At 44.4% G+C, this 22,958-nt stretch overlaps 1 protein-coding gene across 11 annotated transcripts in view; it reads left to right on the forward strand.

Annotated features, from left to right (window-relative positions):
- Positions 1-22,958, forward strand: part of Carmil1 (capping protein regulator and myosin 1 linker 1) — a 299,648-nt gene that overhangs the window by 167,681 nt on the left and 109,009 nt on the right. For all 11 annotated transcript variants that reach the window (XM_028880526.2, XM_028880554.2, XM_028880547.2 and 8 more), the window contains exons 12-13: positions 15,003-15,089; positions 21,717-21,820. In XM_028880526.2, the coding sequence (XP_028736359.1) occupies positions 15,003-15,089; positions 21,717-21,820 (191 nt within the window). The remainder of the gene's footprint in view (positions 1-15,002; positions 15,090-21,716; positions 21,821-22,958) is intronic.

The raw sequence follows: 22,958 nt of genomic DNA on the forward strand, positions 1-22,958 counted from the left end.
AGGAAGAAAGTGAGTTAGAAGTGATGGATGACACTCCTCAAGCCTCCCACTAATACAGAGAAAAAGATAATCCATGATTCAAATGCATCTGGGAGCTTAACAGCGGCCTAGCGTGAGAGACTGGTAATCGGGAAATACATAGTACCTGAACTGCTTAAATTGGAAAAACCTTTTAACAAACAACAAAGCTCTCCAGCCTTCTCATGAGGCTGCTGGTTATGGGATTGATGGTGGCAGTCTAAGTGCTACAGTAGCAGAGAAATTGAATAATATCACCACACAGTCCTCCGGGAGACAAAGGCTGTACAAAGGGAAATCACCCATGACAGACTGGCTCACAGGAGCTGTTAGAGACACTTGGCCACCCTCAGAGGTCCCACAGTCATCAGAGACTGCAGGACAATACAAGAGACAGGCACTGCCCAGGAAATTGGGCATGGGGGAGGCAGTGTTTGATGGCCAGTGTGCAGATCCCGCTAGGACAGAGAAAGACGTTAGTTCATGGAGGACAGCGAGGCAGGGCTGGAGCTCTGGGGACATTTCTGAGCCCCATGGTGGGCATTATATTATCTCTTTGAGGTAGTATAGACATGTAGGTCATGCCCATTGGCAATTGTGAGCAGGTAGGAGAACAGAAAGCCAAGTGGAGGGGCCTCTCCTAGTCACTTGGAAGCCAATGTGAGTCAGAAGACAGAGTCAAAATTGATAGGTCAGATGTGGTGCCGGGGAATCTTTGGAAGGCCTTAAAGCGTGACCAGCAGTTCACCACAGGGGTAAAAGAAACAGAGCAGAGAGGCACAGAGGGCACCCCGGGTATAGAGGAAGATCTCTAGGGGTGGTACCTCCCCCCCCCCCCCAGCTGCTTCCCTAATGAGAAGGCCAGGGTCTTCTGCAGGCTAATGGAGAGCATTGTGAATTTATTGTTTTCAAAATACTTAGGATGCAGGATATGTGTAGGGCCCGGGTGTGCTGTGGTTCCTGGTGGCCCCAGGAGCATCGGAGGTGAGTTGATGAGTGAGTCAGTTGATGCATAAGGGACTAGAGCTGTGCAGGTGAAAGTGATTATTCTCGATCCAGGGGTTGGCAGCTTTCTTCCTGAGTGTGCTGTGTCCATTCCTCCCCCTTCTCCCCCAATACAGCTCGTGTGCCCATCTAGGGGGCCTCTCAGCAGCTTGGTGTGACCTGTGGAGAGGCATTGGCTAACTGCAACTGAAGTACAGGGCTAGCTAGGGGTCTGCTGAATCCAAGGGATGGCTATCTGGAGCAGCCCTGATAGTGGGCCACGGTCCTGGGAAGCAGCAGGCCTGTGGACTGCCCTATTCCCTTTTGGCATTGGGCCTGGCCACATAGGTTGAGCCAGTCCCATTCACGTCATCAGAGGTGAGAAGATGCACAGAGGCCCCATGGAAATGTCCAGGATGAATAAGGGGTTCAGCTCAGGGAGAATGTCCTTGGATTATGGATAGCTAACTAAGGTGGGACTCCAATCCATGCTACTGTACCAAAACATTGCTCTTCTAATGGACCAACAGATACAAGTAAGAGAATCTTTTCATGCTTACATTTTACTTTGGTATCACTTTAGCTGCTGACTCCTGGGATTAACTGACACTTCCTTGAAAGAGCCAACATGAACTTTCAGAGGAGAATAATCACCTATCTATGCCACCTTCCTCCAGGACCCAGGGAACATGGGTGGGGGTGTAGAAGAATGTAAACACCAGAGGGAGGTACAGGGTGCTATGTACTGTTATCCTTTCAACCTAACAGCTGTCGTCATCCTTAGGGCAGCTATGACTGCTTACAAGAGACCTTCAAGATAGGGCTATTGACATTGTCTCACAAAAGGAGGGATGTAGGGAGAATAGTTATTGGACCCTCACCTTATCTAGGTCACTCTCTTCTGCATCTCCCAGCTAACTGTATCATTTTACCCCAATTACATGGCCTTGTGGTCATGGGAGATGTTAGAGTACATAGAGGGGGAGATGTACTAAAGAGGGGACCCTATCTATGCAGCTATGGGAAAGTCATTGTCCATGCTGCTATGAAACACCAGGTCTTTCATAGCAATACCCCACTCCTGGTACCAATTTCTGTCTTAGTTAGGACTTGTATTTTGTGATAAAACACCAGGCATAAGCAACTTTGAGAGGAAAGGGTTTATTTGCTCATTATCAAAAGAAGTCGGGGTAGAACTCAAGGTACATGCATGGAGGCTGGAACTGAAGCAAGCCATGCTATTTCCTGGTTTACTCTCCAAGGCTAGCTCAGCCTGCTTTCTTATGGCACCCCAAGACCACTGGCCCAGGGGTGGCACCACCCACAATGGGCTGGGTCCTCCCATATCAATAACCAATTAAGATAATGTCCCGTGGACTTGCCTACATGCCAATTTGGAAGGGAGCATTTTCTCACCTGGGGTTCCATCTTCCCAGATAACTCTAACTTGTGTTAAGTTGACCATACACTAGCCATCACACCCTCCTTCTCACAGGACTTTGTTTACTGGCCCCACAGTGAGCTCCACAGTGATGGGTATGAGAACTTTGTGTTGTCTGTCACTTTGTGATGCTGACTGCCCATCTGCTTTTGCTTCCTGAATTGAAGTTACATGTTTTCCCGGAAGCCAGTGAAGCCTTCTGCTCACTTCATCTTCTTCCCTAAGTATGGCAGTCTCCTCTTCCTGGTGAACTTCCAGTTATATAATTTTATGTGTTTTTAATTAAAAAAGAAAACCAAAACCTTAGTCTAGCATAAAAGTAATGGGTTCATCATGGCATTCCTTTGGATTTTTTGAGACTGTGTCTCAGTCTGTAGTCCAGGATGGCTTCAACCTCTCAGCGATCCTCCTACCTCCATTTTATAGGATGAGCTACCTACCTAGCTCAGTTCAGTTCATATGATGTCAGTTTGGTCAGGTTCATCTTCCTCCCTTATTTTATTCCAAGTATGATTATTTAACTTAAAGGTGATTTAGATTCTCACCTAATGCTGTTTATTTTACGAGTGTTGACCCAAGGTACCCAGTGTTTATCTTCTGACCATCCTTGGTGGCTCTGATTTGAAATAGCTCTTGGGATTGTTGTTGACCTCTTTGGGGACTTCTGATCCTGCCTATCCCTGTGTATCAGGTTTGAAGCTGTAGTACATGGGCTCGATTCTGGGCCTCCCAACTGTTGACAGAGTTGTGTCAGGCAGGTCACCTGACTTCTTCATGTCTCAGGAGCTGGCTCATCTTTAGAATAGTTGATAACAAGAATGCCTGCCAGGAGGATGTTCTGAGAAGGGGAGGAGGAGATGGTCCACAGAGTAAGAGCAGCCTGTGGCTGTGCATCCAGGAAGTCCCAGGCTTCCTGCCTCTACCTGATGACAGAGGATGTGGTGCAGATATTCTCACTCATGCCTTAAGGGCGAGGAAACTGTTGCATCTTTAGGTGTCTGGGACAATGATGGAGGAGACCGTGTGTGCAGACTCCCCCTGTGATTTCCTGCCTCACTTGTTCAGGTCAATGGATCAGTGTACTGTGCATGGTAGGTTTGAATCTGGCTATGCAGGTCCCCTTCAGAGGTAGAATTAAGCAGTTCTGTGCTGTTTGAACAAGTTAGTTTGTTCCATTATATGTCAAAGGTGTTTCTTAAACCATTGCTCTGATTCAAATGTCAAGTTTCTCTGTGGCAGATACAAAACAGTGCTTTCTTTGATTGATCATTTTAATCACGTTTAATATCCTCATTGTTAAGTAGAGTGGAGCAATACAATACTTTTTAAATGTCATAGGTCTGAATTTCAGAACATAAAAAGGTAGGCAGGTTGAGTCCGTTTCCTCTTCACCCACCAATATCCCTTAACTTTCAAATTCTTTCTTCTTAATCTGTTTTCTTTTTCTCCTTCTTCCCTTCCCTCCTAAAACCTCTATTTTCAGCCTTTCTTTCTCTCCTTCTTCCCTCCTTGCCCTGTTGCTCAGAGCCCCATGGTCCTGTAGCAGCCCCGTGGTCCTGTAGTAGCCCTGTGGTCCTGTAGTAGCCCTGTGGTCCTGTAGTAGCCCTGTGGTCCTGTAGTAGCCCCGTGGTCCTGTAGTAGCCCTGTGGTCCTGTAGCAGCCCCGTGGTCCTGTAGTAGCCCCGTGGTCCTGTAGTAGTCTAGTGGTCCTGTAGTAGCCCCGTGGTCCTGTAGTAGTCTAGTGGTCCTGTAGTAGCCCTGTGGTCCTGTAGTAGTCCAGTGGTCCTGTAGTAGTCCAGTGGTCCTGTAGTAGTCCCGTGGTCCTGTAGCAGTCCCGTGGTCCTGTAGCAGTCCCGTGGTCCTGTAGTAGTCCAGTGGTCCTGTAGTAGCCCTGTGGTCCTGTAGTAGCCCCGTGGTCCTGTAGCAGTCCCGTGGTCCTATAGCAGCCCTGTGGTCCTGTAGTAGTCCAGTGGTCCTGTAGTAGTCCAGTGGTCCTGTAGTAGTCCCGTGGTCCTGTAGCAGTCCCGTGGTCCTGTAGCAGTCCCGTGGTCCTGTAGTAGCCCTGTGGTCCTGTAGTAGCCCCGTGGTCCTGTAGCAGTCCCGTGGTCCTATAGCAGCCCTGTGGTCCTGTAGTAGCCCCGTGGCCCTATTTGCCTGTTGCCCTACTTCCCTGCTTTCTCTGTAGCCCTGTAACCTTGTTGCCCTGTTTCCTTGGAGGTCTGTTGCCCTGGGATCCTGAAGCCCTGATAACCTTGTAACCCTGTGACCCTTCCTTTCCCCCTGCAGCCCAGGCTTCCCTTGAACTCACTCTCTGGTCCGGTCTGGTAATCTCTCATGACCATCCTCCTGCTTTCCTCATTTGAGTGCTTAGATTTCAGGCATGAGCCACCACACCTGGTTTTCTTTTATTTGAAAAAACAGAAACAGTTCATTTTATTTCATTCAGTTATTAACTCTGTTTTAGTTTTCCTCCACTTTCCAACAGGAATTGGTAGAAATCTATGACTTTTTTGGGTTTAAATTTTATGAGTGTGGGTGTTTTGCCCATATGTGTGTCTGTGCACCATGTGCATGCCTGGTGCCCATGGAGGCCAGAAGAGGGCATCTGATCCCTTGGAACTGGAGGTATAGACAACTGTGTGCTAGGAATTGAAACTTGCTCCTCTGAAAAATCAGCCATTGCTCTTAACTATCATAAACCATCTCTTCAGCTCTGAAATCTCTAAATTTTAATGTGATTTGTTATTTTTAGAGTCCCTATCTCTATATATTTGTGTTTTGTTTTGCTTTTTGAGGTAGGTTCTCCAAATCAGACTGCTCTGAAATCATGTCTGTCAACCTGTTTCAGCTCTCCAAGGAGTGGGAGCCATGCTGGTCCCTACATGCTTCGTGACAGACACAGAATAAGACTTGCATTTATTTCTCCTTACCACGTTGCTGAGCTCTGTAGGCAGAATTTTGTTAGCTTATTAACATAATGCTTTAGATTAGTCAGGGTCTATTGTTCCCATTTCTCACCATGTGAATCTCGGTGACACCAGGGTGGCCCAATGTTGAAACTGTATATGGCGTTGGAAGCTTTTAAGTGCACATGTGACTAATGGGGTTAAATTTACAATGTCAAATTTAATTTTCCTGTGTATGGGAGTTAATAATGATGGACAGCAAATTAGCATATGAAACATTGTATAATTACTTTTTCATTAGATAAAAATGCTTTGAAGTAGAGGAAGCCAGAACAGTTGCATTTCGAAGGGAAAAATACATCTTCTACATACTTTTTAAAAATCCTAAGAAGATCCAGTAATAAAATCTCCAATGGAGGCTTTAGGTGGTAGACTAGGTTGTAATGCTCATGGAACGCTCTGGAGGCTCTGCTTTATTTTGTTTAGTTCAGATGGTTGAATTGAATAGTCTTGGCCCAAAGTTTCACCATGTCCCCTGTCCTTTCTGTAAAGACCTTGTTCATTTGTGATCACTTTCTGCTCCTATGCCATCGGGAAACCAGCTTCAGCCAGTGCAGAGCATCTGTGTTTCTTCCCTGTCTCCTGGCAACACCTACAGTCTCATACCTGCTGAGACTATTTCGGAACTGTGCTGAAGTGGGGGCTTTTGTGTGGTAGCTTGTAGAGCTCTCCTGGTCAGTGTCTCACTCTTCTCTTCCTCAGGGTAAATACATCGTACTTCTCTTTGTGTGTGTGTGTGTGTGTGTGTGTGTGTGTGTGTGTGTGTGTGTGTGTGTGTTTGTGTGTGTTTGTGTGTGTACAAGGATGTATATATGTATAGTCTTTTTCTCCTATTCTCTCCCCTTCCTCCTTCTCCTCTGTCCTCCTTTCTCTTTATTTTGTTGAAGAAACTGTCTTAATGGATGCCACATTCCACTAAGGAAGGCAGCTTTAACAACGACTATAATCAGTATTTGTTTGTTTTTTTTATTCTTGTTCTTAAACCATCCAGAACAATAATTCATTATAACCTCTTCCTCCTCTATGATATAAAACTATGTTTTAAAGACAGCTGTTTTGGCAAATGTCTATGATCACAACACTCTGCAGGTGGGGCCAGGAGGGAGTTCAAGGCCAGTCTGGCCTACTTGAGAAAAATGTTTTTAATGATGTATTTTCTTACATAGCCATTATATGTTTCTAATTAATTATCTAAAATTTCATAAAAAGATATTTATCTTTGCTTTTATTTATTTGCCTTTAATAATTCTCCTTGCTTTTAGACCTATTGAAAAATAATTCAGAACTACACAGCATGACTTTGCATGTATTTGAAACATAGGAGTTTGCTATTTATCACTTGTGATGCTTTGAGTTGCTTTGCAGTATTTCAAAAGAAAATACTGCTAGGTTTGGGGTACCTTCCTTTTTAAAGTGTGTTTACAGGTAATGAGTAAACAGAGGTGTGAGTATGCCTGGTTGTGTAAAGCACACACTCCATCTATACCTAAAGCATATGGTCCATTTTTGTCTTTGATTTGAGTGTGGGCATTCACAGATGTCAAATGTTTTACACACACACACACACACACACACACACACACACACACACACACGTTAAATGTTTAAAAACTATGTCTCCTCAAAGAAAAAGTTAAAGTAACTGAAATCAACCCAAATACAGCAAAACTTAGGTTTAATGCTAATGTCTAGCAGATAAATTTTGTCCTGAGAGGTATTACTTTTAAAGTGACTGTAGGGTAAAAAGTCCAGCCAAAAAAACATACTTTGGCCCTGAAACCAGATCCAAAGAAACACACCCTGACCCTGATACCAGAGCCAATTCATTCCTGAAACCAGAAGCAAAGGGTTAAAAAGGACCAGTGAAAGAAACATAATTTGGCCCTGAAACCAGAGCCCATGAAACATACCCTGCCCTTGACCAACTTAGCACAAAAACCAACCAATCACTGAGCAGGAAACCCAACCAATGCCTGAGCATGAAATCCAGCCAATCGCTGAGCTTGTCCAAGCTCAGGGATTGAAATCTGACCAATTCCAGCCCTGAAAATCTCCATCCTGGAAAAACTGCAACTCAAAGAAGCCCTGTAAAAGCCCTGTGCCTATTCAGTTTGCTGCGGCCTTTTCACCCTGGCAGAGGAATCCAGCCACCTCCTGGATTCCTCCCTCCCAATAAATCTCTTGAATGAGATTTGGGTGAAGACCTTCTTTCACCAGAGTGGAGCAGAGAAGAAACAACTTTCAGAGGAGCCAGATTGGAGGGGGCCGGGCAGAGCAGAACTGTAACACTCCAGGGGATCTGAGTAAAGCTCTAACAGTTTTGCTTGGGCAAACTCACCTGCCGAAGTTACATTAGGCAAACCTTTCCCTGAAGCAGAACAGTGAGCTTTGTGGTATTGCTTGGTGCCGCGCCTGCACGGCAATTGCATGAACTTACCCGTCATAGGAAAGTGCCCTCCATACTTCCTGTCTTAGGTGCCCATGCTATCCTAGGAAGTTACCCGTCTCTGGTTACCGCTTATCAAGCTTCTGAATCCACACTTGCGTGGATTCAGTATGTGCTGAGACAGCTAGCGGACCTGTCGGGAGACACCTGCATGAGTGGTAAATTGCGTTTTAAGTTGGCAGAGGGCCCAGAAGCATACCCCGATTCCAAGACGTCCTAGGGTTGCCATAGCAAGCGATCCTGACCATTTTTGAAACCAGCCTCCAACCTGAGCCACCCAACCCCACCATCCAATATCCGAAATTGGAACAACTCCAGCATCATCAATGGCCTGTATGGCATAAAAAAGCTGCACAGCAAAATCCACAAATGTCATACCCAAGGACCCTGAAACATACCCACTCAGCCTCCAAACTTCATGAGAAGCATCAACAACCCTCCCCAGGGTCACACACATAGATATGTACATCTGAGAGCAGGTCGAATGTTGTTGAGTCCATAACAAATCAAATTGTTCTTGTACCAACACCATCTGTTGATTAAGTATTGGCAGTCCAGAATGTACATGTCCATCTATCTGATTTTGAATGTCCAAAGCATTAGAGACTCTTTTCACCACATCAGCTTGCTGGGGATTTTGAGAAAGGGCAATTCCTGCAGTAGCAGCCGCAACAACAGAAACAGCAATGGCAGTAACAATGGCAGCAGTGATTCCAAAACCTCTCCTTATTCTATGCAGTTGGACAGGAAACTGGGAAGATGCTTCCATCGGCATCAGAATGGCAGCAGGAATTCTTCATCATCAAGCCAGCAACTGCTAAGGCTGCATGCAATTCTGAACATAACAATTTTAATAAAGCACCCCTTCCCGCCTCAGTATAATAAAGAGGGAAAGGAGGAAATGCTAAAATTTTCCCAGAAGAATAATTGACTTTAACAGACTCCTCAAAAGTCAGGATGAGATGGAATAGAATCATTAAAGTTTTATCCATAGGTATACGAGCCGACGGACGGCCCATAGTCTAACCACTAGCATAAACAGAAGGAAGATAGGGCTATGTATCCCTACAGGCATCAGCACTGGGGGATTTTTTTTTTTACCAGACTCCAATACACCGTCTCTGGCTTCACTTGATACATCAGAAGCAGCATTTCTCATCTGTCTCTATGACCGGGAATGCATGGGCACCTGATTTTTGGAAGGCTACTCCTCAACACTCCTTTACATTTGTCCATTTCCAATCCTCCTCCTCATAATAGGCCGGAGGTAGAGGTGGTGCAGACAGCTGAGTGCCGACAGCATCCTCTTTGCCTGAACTGACTTTTGGTTTCACTTTATATTGTTTTAATTTTTTCTTTAACTCCTTGATTTCTTGCTTTAATCTCTCCTCAGAGTCCTCTCCTTCTGATTCTGACAACTCGGTCTCCATGTCCCATAATATGTCTGATTTCTCATCAACAGTGTTTACAGATTTCTTAGTTTCTTCCTCTTGAGCCTCGTTAAAAAGTCTAGTAGCCTCAGCTAATTGTTCTTGTACTTTAACTTTCTCTGTTAGCAAGGCATCTTTAACTAATCTCCATAAGGGAAATGTAGATATAGGTAAGTTATCTGGGCCCTTCCCATGAAGGGCCCTTTGTAAGTCCTGTTTCACTTGTTCCCAATTAGGGATATTCAATCCCCCTCCAATTAAAAACCAAGGACTGACTTCTGCATCAACTGTAACAAATGCAGCTGGGGTATTTCCCTTAATTTCTGTTCCTTGCTGTTTTAAAACCTTGGTGATCTCAGTGGCCATCTGAGATTTACTTGTAGCATTCCCCATGGTATGTACCTTAATTATCCCCAGTTCTCTCCGTTTGCTAGCCCAGGAGCGACCCCATCCTTCAAACCCTTATTTCCAGATCTTGGTGGGACCTCCATTTGCCATGCCTGCACGGCAATTGGGCCCAAAACCTGGCGAGGCAAGTCAGGATGAACACAGCACACACTAGTCAAGTTGCAAGCATCAGGACCCTTTTATTCTTTCTTCCCCATCTTATATACCCTTTCAGGAGGAACAAACAGAATTGTTTATCAATTCTGTTCTATTCATCCAGGGTCAAGGAATGGTCAGCATGCTCCAGGAAGCCACAGCTGCCAAACCACGAGATATACCAAACAGCAAAACATCCACAGAACAGCCTGACCTCAGCGCACTCAGAACAGGGGAGGTGGGGGCAATCTTAGAGGGGTCAGAGCCATTCTGATCCCAACACTTGGCTTGGGACTGCCAGGATCCCTGTCCGTCCCAGCTACAGTGCTTTCAGTGATTTGAAGATACAGAATGTGGCTTTAAGGATAGAGTGTTAAAATGTCACAGAATGCATTTTCCTAAGTAAAAAAAATCATATATTGGAAAAGGATCAAGAGTGGGCAGTGTTGATGCCAGTTGTCTTAATTAGGGTTTCTACTGCTATGAAGAGACACCATGACCACAGCAACTCTTATAAAGGAAAATATTTCACTGGTGCTGGTTTAGTTTCAGAGATTTAGTTCATTATTATCATGGCAGGACATGGCGGCATACAGGCTGACATGGTGCTGGAGAAGGTGGTGAGAGTTCTATATCTTGATCCACAGGCAATAGGAAGTGAACTGTCACACCGGGAGTGGCTTGAGCATATAAGACCTCAAAGCCCACCTCCACAGTGATTCACTTCCTCCAACAAGGCATCTCCTAATAGTGCCACTTCCTATGGACCAAGCATTCAAACACATGAGTCTCTGGGGCTGTTCCTATTCAAACTACCACTTGTCAATTTAAAAGTGAGAGTCTGGCATTCCCATTTTTCCCCCCATTTTTTTTTTTTTGAGATAAGATCTCATTATGCAGCCCAGGCTAGATCCAAACTCACAAGATCCAAACTCACAGTCCTCCTGCTCCAGTCTCTTGAGTATTGTGATTACAGGTATGTGCCGCCACACTTGTTTTCTATTTTTTGAAATAAATTCTGTCATGGAAAGACGAAGAACATTCAAAAAAGCCCGTTAAACCCCAGCTGTGTCAGGCTACTGTAATCCCTCAAGTATTACACTCACAGCTGAGTGGAAGGAGAAGAGTCTTGCTCAGGCCTCACAGTTCTGCGGGCTCCACTTCACAGTGGATTGGCACATTTCCTCTGGGCCTGTCCTCAGGTACTGCATTGTGGATGGATCTTGTGTCACAACAACACTAGTGAGGGAAGAAAGAGAAAGAGACCAGAATTGCGCAGTCCCCTTGGAAGACATATCCCTAATGACATAAGCAGCCTCCAGAAAGCCCCACCTCTCAGAGGCTACACCACTCCCAATGACACTATTTTAGGCACCAGGTCCTTCATTCAAGCCCCATAGCTACTACAGCACCATATTTACATTGTAGTGAGTGTTTGCAAAGTGAATATTCCAATACAGCCATTACCAAGAGCAAGAAAAAGGAGCTCTACTCATGCTACACATTACCTGTAGGGTTTGTGTCTCCTGCCCCCACCACTGGGAAATGATGCCTGTACTCTGACACCTGATTTGGTAGGTTAATGCAGTTGCTCATAAGTAACAGAACTTTATAAATAATGACTTAGATAGCAAGAACTCATAATGTACTTCGTAGCTTTTGGTTCTCTTTGTGGAGAGGATTTTAGAGATTTCAATTCTTGGGGACTAGTGTGTAGTGCCGTGGTAGGCACTTGCTCAGCTTGTGCAAGGCCCTGACTCCAATCACCAGCACTGGAATAGTTGCAGATGTGTGTTCTTGAAGGGCTAAACTATTTCTTCCTTCACGAGCTTTACTTGTGTCTTTCCTAAGGAGTTTGTCCACTTTTTCTAAAATAATTTTTAAGCGTAGCGTATTTTTGCCTTTGCTTGTGTTTGTAGTGTCTGTAAGCATTCACTGATAGTCTCCTTTAAACTAGTCTTTGTGGGATTTATTAATTCTATTAGGTTTTTGAAGAACTACCTTCATTAAATTTTAATAGCTTTATATGACTAATGATTCAATTGTATTTCATGAATGTTGGCATCATAATTTTTCTTCTACTCAATATTTTTCAGGCTTCATTTGTTATGTTTTTTATACTGCTTAAGTTTTAGGTATCTGGAGATCTCCTGATTACTTTTCTATCAAGCTTCTAGTTTTATCTCACAGTATTAGTAACATTTAGAAAACATACAGCATTGAAGTTAGAGAATAGTTCCTTCCATTCTCATTATTTAAGTAATATTGCACTATTAAGATACACTTTTTGACTTAACTTATGGTCACCACTGGTGCATGTATGCTCAAAGTGCTCTTTGGAGAAAGGATTTCTGTCTGTATATGTGTGTGCCTGTGTGTAGGAATGCATGTGTTTTCATTTCTGTCAGACTCATTTAATAGATTTTCAGAATGCTGGTCAGAGCATACAGACTAGAATAATTATAGCCTCTTCATTGGTGAAATGTCACACTTATCTCTGGTGATACTTTGGAAATCTAACTTATTTTATTACAACTACACAATGTTTGTTTGAGTTTGTGATTTTGGTGTATTTTTTACATTTTTCCATTTTTGGCTTTTAAACACACATGTGTAGATATGTCTCTTAGCATCTCATATTTTTATTCAGATAAGCCATTTTTTACTTTTTAAAAAATTTATTTATTTATTTATTTATTTATTTTACATCCCAACCACAGCCTCCCCTCCCTCTCCCCTCCTACTCCCTTCTCCCCTCTCCTGTCCATTTTTGACTTTTGAATATTTATAACATTTATATTCCTATGCAATCTTTGAAATTAATTTTTTTAAATTAAATGATTATATCACTTCCCTTCTTTCTTGCCCTCCCCAATTGATTGTGTATTTTTATTATCATTACACATATATACATACATGCATAAATATATAAATACAACCTGCTGAGTCTGGTTAGTGTAGCTCATGTGTATATGATATCAGGGTTGGCCACTTTGTATTGAATAACCAGTTAAGGGACTCATCCCTTGAAGAGGCTAATTCTCTCTCTTTCAGCAGTCATCAGCTGCCTGTAGTTTCTTTGTCTAATGGTGGGATCCCATGAGATTTCTCTCTTCTATTAAGATATCTATTGATACCATCATTGTTCAGGTTTGGTTAGTCAGCCATATTGTTGCGGTATTATGAGTGTGGCATCCCTATCATTTCTAGAGGCACATCTCACAGCACACATTCTGCTCCTCTGGCTCTTACAGTCTTTCTGCTCCCTCTTGTGCAGTGTTTCTTGTGCCTTAGGTGCAGGAGTTGTGTTGCATTATGACCTGTTGCGGTTTTCTGTAATGATGTGCATTTGCTGTGAAGAGAAGCTCCGATGAGGGCGAGCTGCACTTATCTGTTGGTGTAACGACAAAATTTAGAACGCAGCTGGCAATGGTGGCCTATTAAAATGGCAGTAGCAGGCTCTCGTTTAAGATTCATGACCTGATTGGCCTTAAGTAGTTGGTTAGGTTTTTAGTACCAGGCACCATTTTCCTCCTGTTGAGTGGGTCCTAAGTCTAATTAGACAGTTGTTGGGTGCCACCAAGATGAGTTCCACCATTGTACCTTTAGGGCTATCTTGCCGAGCTGGGCTTTGTTTTAGTTCATTGATGGTCAGCTGGATAAAAACCATTGATTGCTTCCCTTGGCAAGTTAGAGGTTTTCAGGTTTGCTCTAGCTTGAATCTTCTACTTCTGTGCCTGAAGAGTGTAGTGTTTTTGGTAGTGGGTACTTAACTCTGAGAGGTAACCAAGGGCAACAGCAATGGCCCAGCACCTGGGCTCCCCTGACCTGCTGCTGAAGTAGAGGTGCCTCATGTCTGGCACTGGGTTTTTTCTTAGTCTACAATTCCTATGGGGAGCATCGTTCACCTGCAGTCTGAGGCTGCTTGAAGGACTTTAGAAAGGGCACATGCTCATCTGTTCCTTATTTTTATTTACAAGAACACTTAGTTCCTTGCAGTTCCTGAGTGAGTGAACTAGTATTTCCAGTCTCCCACACTTACTGTGAACCGTACAAGACACCTAATTTTAAATAGGAGAATTTCTTTGTGAGGTATCCCGAGCCTCAAAACTCAGCTCTCTGTTTGAGGTTGTTAGCCATAAGCTAATTAGGAACCAGAATTCATCTGGTAATAGCAGAGCTGTTACTTGAGTAGTTAAAATGACCCTGCTCTTGACAATAATGAAATTGCATCTGTTCATTCCAAAGAGAAATCAGCTCATTAAGACAGAGGTTACAGAGATGAGGAAGGGTCTTCCTCTCCCTTCCTAGAGGAGTTGTGTCTTATTTACCCAGGAGAAGAAACAGACAGACAGAGACATACAGAGACAGACAGAGACAGAGGGACAGGGACACAGAGACAGAGGGACAGGGAGACAGAGGGACAACAGTTCTTTATGGCTGCTTGCATTCAAGACTTTGGTTTAGGAGAACTTGTTTACTGACCTCTGAGAACATATCCCAGCTGGTAACAGGTCACCAGCAACCTGAAGCCACCTGAAGAGCACATGCTTATTTGTTCATTATTTTATATTCATATGTGTGCGTCTTTATGCGGGTCCACATATGCATGCATGTGCCTGCGTGCACATGGGTGTGCCTATGTTGTGGAGGCCAGAGGTCCACCTCCAGCCTCCAGTGACATTGTCTACTGTGTTTGAGGTTGGAGCTCTTACTTTTATCTGAAACTTGTCTATTTGGCGAGACTGGGCCACAAGCCTCAGGAATCCACTGTCTCTGCCTGTTCAGTGATGGGATGCTAGGCGTGTGCCACTGTGTCTGGCTTTTTGAAAATGCAGTCCCTGGGGCTCAAACTCAGGTCCTGGGGCCTGCATATTAGGCACTCACTGACGGAGTCAGTTCGCCGGCCATGGATTTGCTGTGAACAGCATGGTGACTGGGGTATGTAAGGATAACGATTTAGACACTGTTTGTATGCATAGCCCCTGCCGCTTCTCCGATCAGTGCGTAGCACAGGAGGAAGGGGGCCAGGACAGAGAATGGCCACAAAAGCAGCCCTAACTTCAGACAGAAAAGGACATCCACTTTCCTGAACTCCGACTTAATTTTCACACGTTGTAAAACAGTCATGCTTCTGAGTACTTGAAATTCTAACAGTCTGTTTTCCTTTTTCAGGTGTGTCCTCCTTAAGTATTCAATTTGCCAAACTCCCAAGGGGATTGAAGCATCTAAACCTTTCTAAAACCTCATTGTCGCCTAAAGGTACAGTATGCATGATGTGCTCCATATTGTGTCTCCGATTGTTGTACCTGTTGCTTTTGACCAGCTATTACTCTGCCATGTGGTTGATTAAAATGGACAAGTTATATTACGATGGCAGTTTTAAGGTAAAGATATTTTACAATTCAAATTTAATAATCTAAATTTAGATGGCTTCTTTGTAGAAAACAATTTTTAAATTTACATGCAGTCCTAATTGTTTAAGCTTTGAACCAGGGAGTGCTCACAGGCTGGCTGCTTCTGGCCTCGTAACTCACTTTCCTGGAGGCGCCTGCTCTTGGTTCATTTTTGGCAAAAGATGTTGCCTTCTCCAGCTGTCAGAGCGGACGTCTACTCTACACCGAGGCCCTGGGGCTTGCTGCTGAGTCCCCACCATAGCCCCCCAATTCTAGTTTCTCTTCTCAGAAATGGTTTCTTTTTCTCTCAGGTCTGACTCCCTCCTGTCCCTGTCATTTATCTCGTCACTCCTCGTCAAACCTCTGCCTTTTGTTGCTGTGCCCAGCAGCAGCTTTTAACAGTCTCGGAAAAGCCCCCCCCCCCCCTCTTAATTTGTCTCCATGCTCTGCTTGGTGCCTGAACATCCTTTCGTCTCCAGATATTCACAGAGCTCCAGCGAACCCGACACAGTCGTCATCCGTGGGGGACCCTGCTTCGACAGACTCCCCGCTCCTGAGACCACCGGGTCCCTTGCCTCTCCCTCTGTCTGTTTGTGGATCACACCCGGGGTGTTACTGTCTCAGTGCTGTGTCCTTTCTATGAGAATGGGTCCCCTGGGGCCCGTGCTGCTCTTGTGTCTGAATCTTCAGTTCCTGGCACGATGCCTGCGCCATTGTGGGGTTCAAGGAGGCTTCTAGAATTGAACGACTTGCCATTTCTTAAGTGGCATTCTCTGCTGCTGTCCATCAGTCAGTTCAGACTACCTGTGGTTGAAGCCTGGCTTTCCCACTTCCTGGGAACTGCCGACCTCGTCTCTATTCCCAGGTTGACTAGTGAGATAGACACGAATCGCCGTTTTGTCATAGTAGTGGTGTTCAATGAGTTGATAAACATGGCACAGCTTCAGGCACTTTAATAAATACTGCCAGCAGCTGCCACTGCCTTCCCACGATCACGGTCACCATGATATCATTGTCACACTCACCATCACACTCAGCATCACCATCATTATCTCTGTCACCATCACGACCACGTTCATTGTCACTGTTATAATTGTCACTCTTATTATCACCCTCACAGTGGCTGGCACCAAACCATTGCTGTCGTGGTCTGCTGTCACCCTTGTTGCTATTGCTATGACTGTGACTCACTGTCACTGCCACCCTCAGAGTCGTCACCACGTTATCATTGTCACCCTCACTGTGGCTATCACAGTCATCCTCACCATCACTGCCCCTCACTCTTTCCGTAACCATCATCACACACACACACTGTCAGCATCACTATCAGGGTCGCCACTCTCGATGTGTCCGTCACTGACACCATCGCCACCAGCAGTACAGTCACCATCTCCGTCAGGACCATTACCATCTCCGTGGCGTGCTCTCCTGGGTTACTACGCACTTTCAGTTAAACCGGGGACAGCCTGCCCGTGCCTACTGCTAATGAAGCGAACTGCTTACTGTGACATTTAGCTTCCCTCCAACTTTCTTTTCGAAGCTCTTACCTCTCAGCTCACCTTCCCCACCTGCTCCATCCCAGGCTGCATGGCAAACCTCTTTCTCTCTCTCTCTCTTTTTCTGCATTTGGGGTTTGAAGTTTCTGGCTGGTAGAAGCATTACTCATTCCATGCTTGAGATCATCCCTGGCTCAGGGTGGCATCGCCGGCTGGGCTTCAGTTAACCGCCTGCGGCACTGGAGGATGGATGGTCCATGCAGTCATAACGTCACTCTGATTGTGGAATTACACTGGGAGTGTTTTACAATTGGAAGTGATTTATAAATCTCCCTATCTCATGCGCATGTACCCCTGTTCAACACTAACATATGCATGTCAATGACTAGTGAGAAATTCCCCCAGGTCAGTGTTAGCTGATCTGCTGCCAGAAACCATATACAGGTTCCAAGCTAAGATTCACTTCCTTTATTGTTCCTGTCATGCTCAGAAACTGAGTCTCTGAAGAGCCCTTTTCTGATGATGATCAATTTATTGGCATCTTTCTGATGAAGAATTCAAAGATAACTGATAGGTTAAGTAAGCAAGCCGAGATTATTTTCAGTGTCATCACTCTTGAGGCGCAACCTCCCTGCCGTGTGCTGATGCCGCACGTGCATGCCGAGCCACGTGGGCTGTGTTTGGTGATGCATAGGCTGTTGCCACTCAGTGCATTGTGATTTGTTTGTTTGTTTACTTTTTGGTTTTTTTTGAGACAGGATTTCTCTGCATAACATTCTGGCTATCTTGGAACTCAATTTATATAGCCCAGGCTGGCCTCGAACTCACAGAGATCCGCCTGGCTCTGCTTCCTGAGTTCTGGGATTAAAGGCGTGCGCCACTGCCGCCCGGCATTCTCTTTTTCTCTAGTGGTGTTTTTCAACCTTCCTAATGCTGTGACCCTTTAATACAGTTCCTCATGGTGTGGTGACCTCCCAACCAGAAAATCATTTCCACTTTTACCTCATAGCTGTAATTTCCAGTGGTCTTTTGGGGTCATGACCCACATGTTGAGAACCACTGGCTTAGGCCATTTCCCCCACTTTCCCTTAGTCTTTTCTGTATCTTCTTGGAATGTTGCCACCTGACATTCTTGGGCAGTTTTCTATTTACAGGGCTAAATAGGTTTTCTTAATGTATGGAAGTTCTCTACATATACTAATATGCACCTGTGTTCCTGTATTTGTTAGTTATGGTAAAACAAATAGAGGGCTCCAGTGACCCTCTGTCCTTTGCAGGACGGGCTTGGGTTCTGAGTGGCCTGTCCCCACTCCTGTCCTGTCTCTCCAGAGAGGCAGGAGTCGGGTGACTGTACTAGCAATAAAAGGTTCTTTATGTCCTTGGCTGAGGACATCTGGTGCCTGAAACCGTCATAACTAGTGTTTTCCGACTTGTCTCCTTCATATAATCAAGCATCTGTATGAAAATGTGTGCTTTGAGAATCAGTGTTGTTTTATAAAATAGGATCCAGAGAATCTTAAATTGTCCCTTTGAGACATGTATCTTGAACTGTTCAGTCTAAAAAATACTGGTCTCTTCAAGGCATATATGCAGGTTCTGAAAGGTTTAGAGTTTTTAAATGGTAGTTTGAAGTTTCTCCTAACTGTGGCATGTTTTAGTTCCTAGAAAGCATGCATATTCATGGTTCCATAACAAGACAGACTTTTGACAATCTCCCATGGCCCCTACCGCATGTACTCTAACTCACCTCAGACACTCGCTGCTTGATGGCTTCCTGGACTCCCACGAGCGTCCTGCTGGCTGGCAGATGATGTCAAGGCAGGACCATCTGGAGCCACCTCTTCCAGCTGTAAACTCTCCAATCATGAATAGGAAGCATGGTCAGAATCCCACACTAACTAGAGCCGAGGATGGCATGCCAATCTGTGCTGTGTTTGGGTCGTAAGAGCCCCGAATTTCTCCAGTGCTATCGTGTGTGACTTCCTGCCATTCCCGAGCTTATTAATACAGGCCTCGTGTGAAACACAGGCTGGGGTGGGGGCCAGGGGCTTCTGCTTTAGGAGCGTGAAGCTGGGCTGGTAACGGGGTCTCTCTGGAGTCTAGTCAGAGGCTGGCTACTTGCCAGGCACTTACACTTGCCAAGGGTCTCTTTGCTGTCAGGATTAATTTGGTCTTCTCAGTTTGGAATTTATTTATTGGGTTTTATAATACTTCACTTACATACATGACTTTATAAATGATTTTCTTGATGAGAGTCTGGTATTCTCCATATATTTTAAGCTCAGTGATTCCATTAAAAAGAGAATGGTGACCACTGAGGGCTGGAGAAATGGCTGGGGAGAAAGCAAAGCACTTTCCTTATTAGTGTGAAGTTTAGATCTTGACCTTCAGAACCCACATGGAAAAAAAAAAAAAACAAAAACAAAAAACAAAACAAAAAAGCAAAAATACAGACCTGGTGGCAGATACTTGTCATCCAGCACTGAGGAGGAGAAAGGTGAATCCCTGGGGCTTATTAACTGGTCAGCTTAACCTAATTGGTGGGCCCCAGGTCAGTATGATATCCTGTTTCAACAAACTAGGAGGATAGCTCCAAGGCTGACTAATGGCCTCCACATGAACACATACCTCCCTCCCCCATACACACATGGATGTGCACACACACAAAAAGATGAATCTGGATGACAGGATAAAAGAAAGGATGTTGGTAATTCATGCAGTCATATAGATTCTATATTATGTATACACATATGTTATAGAGGGTTGCTCTGGGATGATACTGCAGGTTCTATCTGTGAAACAGTTAAGTTCACCTTGCATTGGATGCTCTTGGTCCTTGTGTGACTGGTGGCAGCTGCCTCACTGGATCTTGAGGATGGCTGTCCCCAGGGTCTGTGGGATATTAGAGATTGGTTCCAAAGTCTCCCCCTCCATGTGCCAAGTCCCTTATATAAAGTGGCATAACCTTTGCATATAACCCACATCTTGTTGTATGTATTAGGTCATCTCTAGATTATTTAGAGTATGTGCTATAATTTAAGTCTGTGTAAATAGTTATTATCTTAGTTTGTTTTCTATTGCTGTGATAAAACACCAATCAAAACACACTTAGGTAGAAAAGTTTTATTTAGCTTATAGATTACAGTCCATAATCAGAGGAAGCCAGGGCTAGATAGAACTCAAGGCAGGAACCTCGAGGCAGGAACTGAAGCAGAAACCATGGAGAAGTGCTGCTAGCTCGCTTGCTCTTCATGACTTGTTCAGTCTGGTTTCTTATAATTCTTTGGACCACCTGCTGTTGAGTGGCACCATCAATCATTGATCAAGAAAATGGCCTACAGATTTAGCTACAGGAACTCTGAGGGGGGCATTTTCTCAATTGAGATTCCTTCTTCCGAGATGGCTCTAGCTTGTGTCAAGTTGACAAAAAACAAAACAAAACAAAACAAAAAAAAAACAGCAGCAACAAAGAAAAACCTTAACCAGCACATCTATATATTGTATCACTTAGGGGATGCTGATCTTGAAAAACATCGGCATATGCTCATATATAGGCCTCTTTTGTTTTTGGGTTTTTGAGATGGGTCTCAGAATATAGCTCAAATTTGTGGTGGCTTTTTTGGGAGGCGGTCCTGTGTAGCCTGTCCCTCAGGCAATGTAGTTCAGGTTGCTTGTTAAACTCTTGGCAATCCTCTTTTATGCCAGCCTCCCTAGTGCTTGATGTCAGCATGAACTGTAACTTAAAAACAAAACAAAACAATCCAAACTTTGGAACATTTCTGTGATGGTTGTCTGAATCCACAAATGCAGAGCCCCCGGGAAGAAAGCCCTGCCCTGCTCTGTGTCTGCCACTGTATGTTGTCAGGTGATGTCTTTGAGTCTCCGACACCTCTTTCTACTGTATGTTAGGCTTTCAATAAAGAATTTTTGAAATTCTCTCTCTCTCTCTCTCTCTCTCTCCCCCCCCCTCTCTCTGTGTATGTATGTATGTATGTATGTATGTATGTATGTATGTATGTATGTAGCACTTGTAGCACTGTTCTGGAATTTAACATTTTTCATGATGGTCTCTAGATTCTTCGAGGACAAAGAATGTGTCTTTGTATAATAGTACATGTTATAAGCAATAAATGTTGAATTCATAGTCAAGGGGTTCTTCTTTATACCTGTTTGAAATATTTCTCAATGCGTCTGTCTCCTCTTTTTCCATACCCCAGTGTTCAGTCTCCCTGGAGCTCAGGGGTCTTTTATAGGTTCCCGTTGGAATGATCACCTCTCAGCTCAGTTAAGTTCAGCCTGAGCCATTTCTGTCATGAATATAAAAAATTTATAGTGTGTTAAATGCAAGTTTTCATTTTAGCCAGGCATGGTGGTCTACTCTGTCATCCTAACCCCCAGGAAGCAGAAGCTGGAGGATTTCCTCCTGTTTGAGTTTACTCTGGGATACATAGTGGAAACCCTGTTTCTAACAAGAACCAGAGGAAACAGTTTATTCTTTTTTATTCCTTCACATTGTGAGCATTTCATGTCACTGTTTAAAAATCCACTTCAATCCAAGTTTTACCTGGATCATAAATGCACTTAAATAGAACAATATATTCCTCTATCAAGCTCCCAATACTTAAGTAGCCCGAATGACTGGTATTTGCATGTGTATCATTTAAATACTATTCATGAAGTCAACAATCATCTGGTAGGATTAAATGTAGGCTCAAAATCATCAGCCAGATGGCTTTCATCACTCTGGGACTTGAAAGTAAAACACTTTCTGTTCTTGTATAAATTGTAAGACTAAAGTGCAGATTGTCTGTGAGAAGTGTGGCTTCCCAGAGGGGTTGTCACGGAACCCACAACCAGTGGTCCCCTCCAAGGACAGAGCTCTGGCCTTGTAGGCCTGGCAAGTAGATTTGACGATGCGGCCGTTTGTGGAAACTCACGAGCCTCGTTGTTTCTGAGAGTGGACACTGAGCGTGGGTGGTCTCTCTCTCTCCTTGCAGGGGTGAACAGCCTTTGTCAGTCTCTCAGTGCCAACCCTCTGACTGCCTCTACCCTCACCCACCTGGACCTCTCAGGGAATGCTCTCCGTGGAGATGACCTCTCGGTAAGTTTTCCTCTCCTCTCTAAGGGGCCGTCTTCAGAAAGCCTGCGATCGATCGCTTCTAAGCCTGCTGTTCAGCTTGTTCCTCTTCCACACTCTGATCACCACACTGGAAGGTCGTGTGAAAGGCTTGTGAAATGGTGTGACAACTCCGGAGCCTGCCTTGATTGAATGTAGCCTCTCGTCTTAATCAAGTTGCACTTTCACTTCATGGTGCTGAGGTTCACATCCTTTTTGGAAATGGTTTCATCATCCAATAGCGTTGTTGGGATACTGGTGCTGTTTGTTTGTTTTGAGAGAAGTCTAGAACCCACTATGTATCAGAACGCTGGGCTCTGCCTCAAGGTGATTGTCCTAACCCAGTCTCTTCAGTGTTGAGGTGGAGGATACGAGCCAGGCACCTAGCTTTTGTTTGTTTATTTATGTTGCTACTAAAGGGGCATTAGGATAACCCTAGTCACAGACTATCCCATAAATAAGATAAAAGTAATCAGGAGCTACTCATTAGAGTTTGATTTTGAAGGCCAAAATAAAAATAGATAGATAGATAGATAGATAGATAGATAGATAGATAGATGGTTGGATAAAATTCCCCTCAATTCTAACAGCATGTTTTATGCACTTGAATAGAAATATAAATGTTTGACAGATCTTCCTGGTGTGTGTAGGGTTGGTTATGAGTTCATTACATGGTAAAGGGTCCCTTCTGGTCACCATGCTGGAGTTTACTGTTGGCAACAGGGCATGCAGACCACGGGTGTTTGAAAGGGCCTTCATTTGTATACTACTACTCCACAGAGATGAGAAACACTGGAACTTGTTCTCATTTCCATTGTTTTACTTTACCTAGAAGGCGGGGAATGCAAAATGGAAGCTTTGTGTGGATGTGTTTATTTAACTGAGTTCCCCTCCCACTTGAAATCATTTTAACAGAGCTGGTTTCCTCCTGCCTTTTGACCTCCCTTTGTCATTCTGGTGTCCACTTCTGTAATGATCCTCAAACCTACTTCCTCCTAAGATAAAGCAAGGAGCTCCGTGGGAAGGACCACAGCCTTCATGGTCCACCGTGGAGGGTAAACGAGGTGGAACGCTGGGTGTGGCAGCACATTCCTAGTACTCAAGAGGCTGAGACAGGGGGGTT

This window comes from Peromyscus leucopus, chromosome 5 (assembly GCF_004664715.2).
Source record: "Peromyscus leucopus breed LL Stock chromosome 5, UCI_PerLeu_2.1, whole genome shotgun sequence".
NCBI lineage: Eukaryota > Metazoa > Chordata > Mammalia > Rodentia > Cricetidae > Peromyscus > Peromyscus leucopus.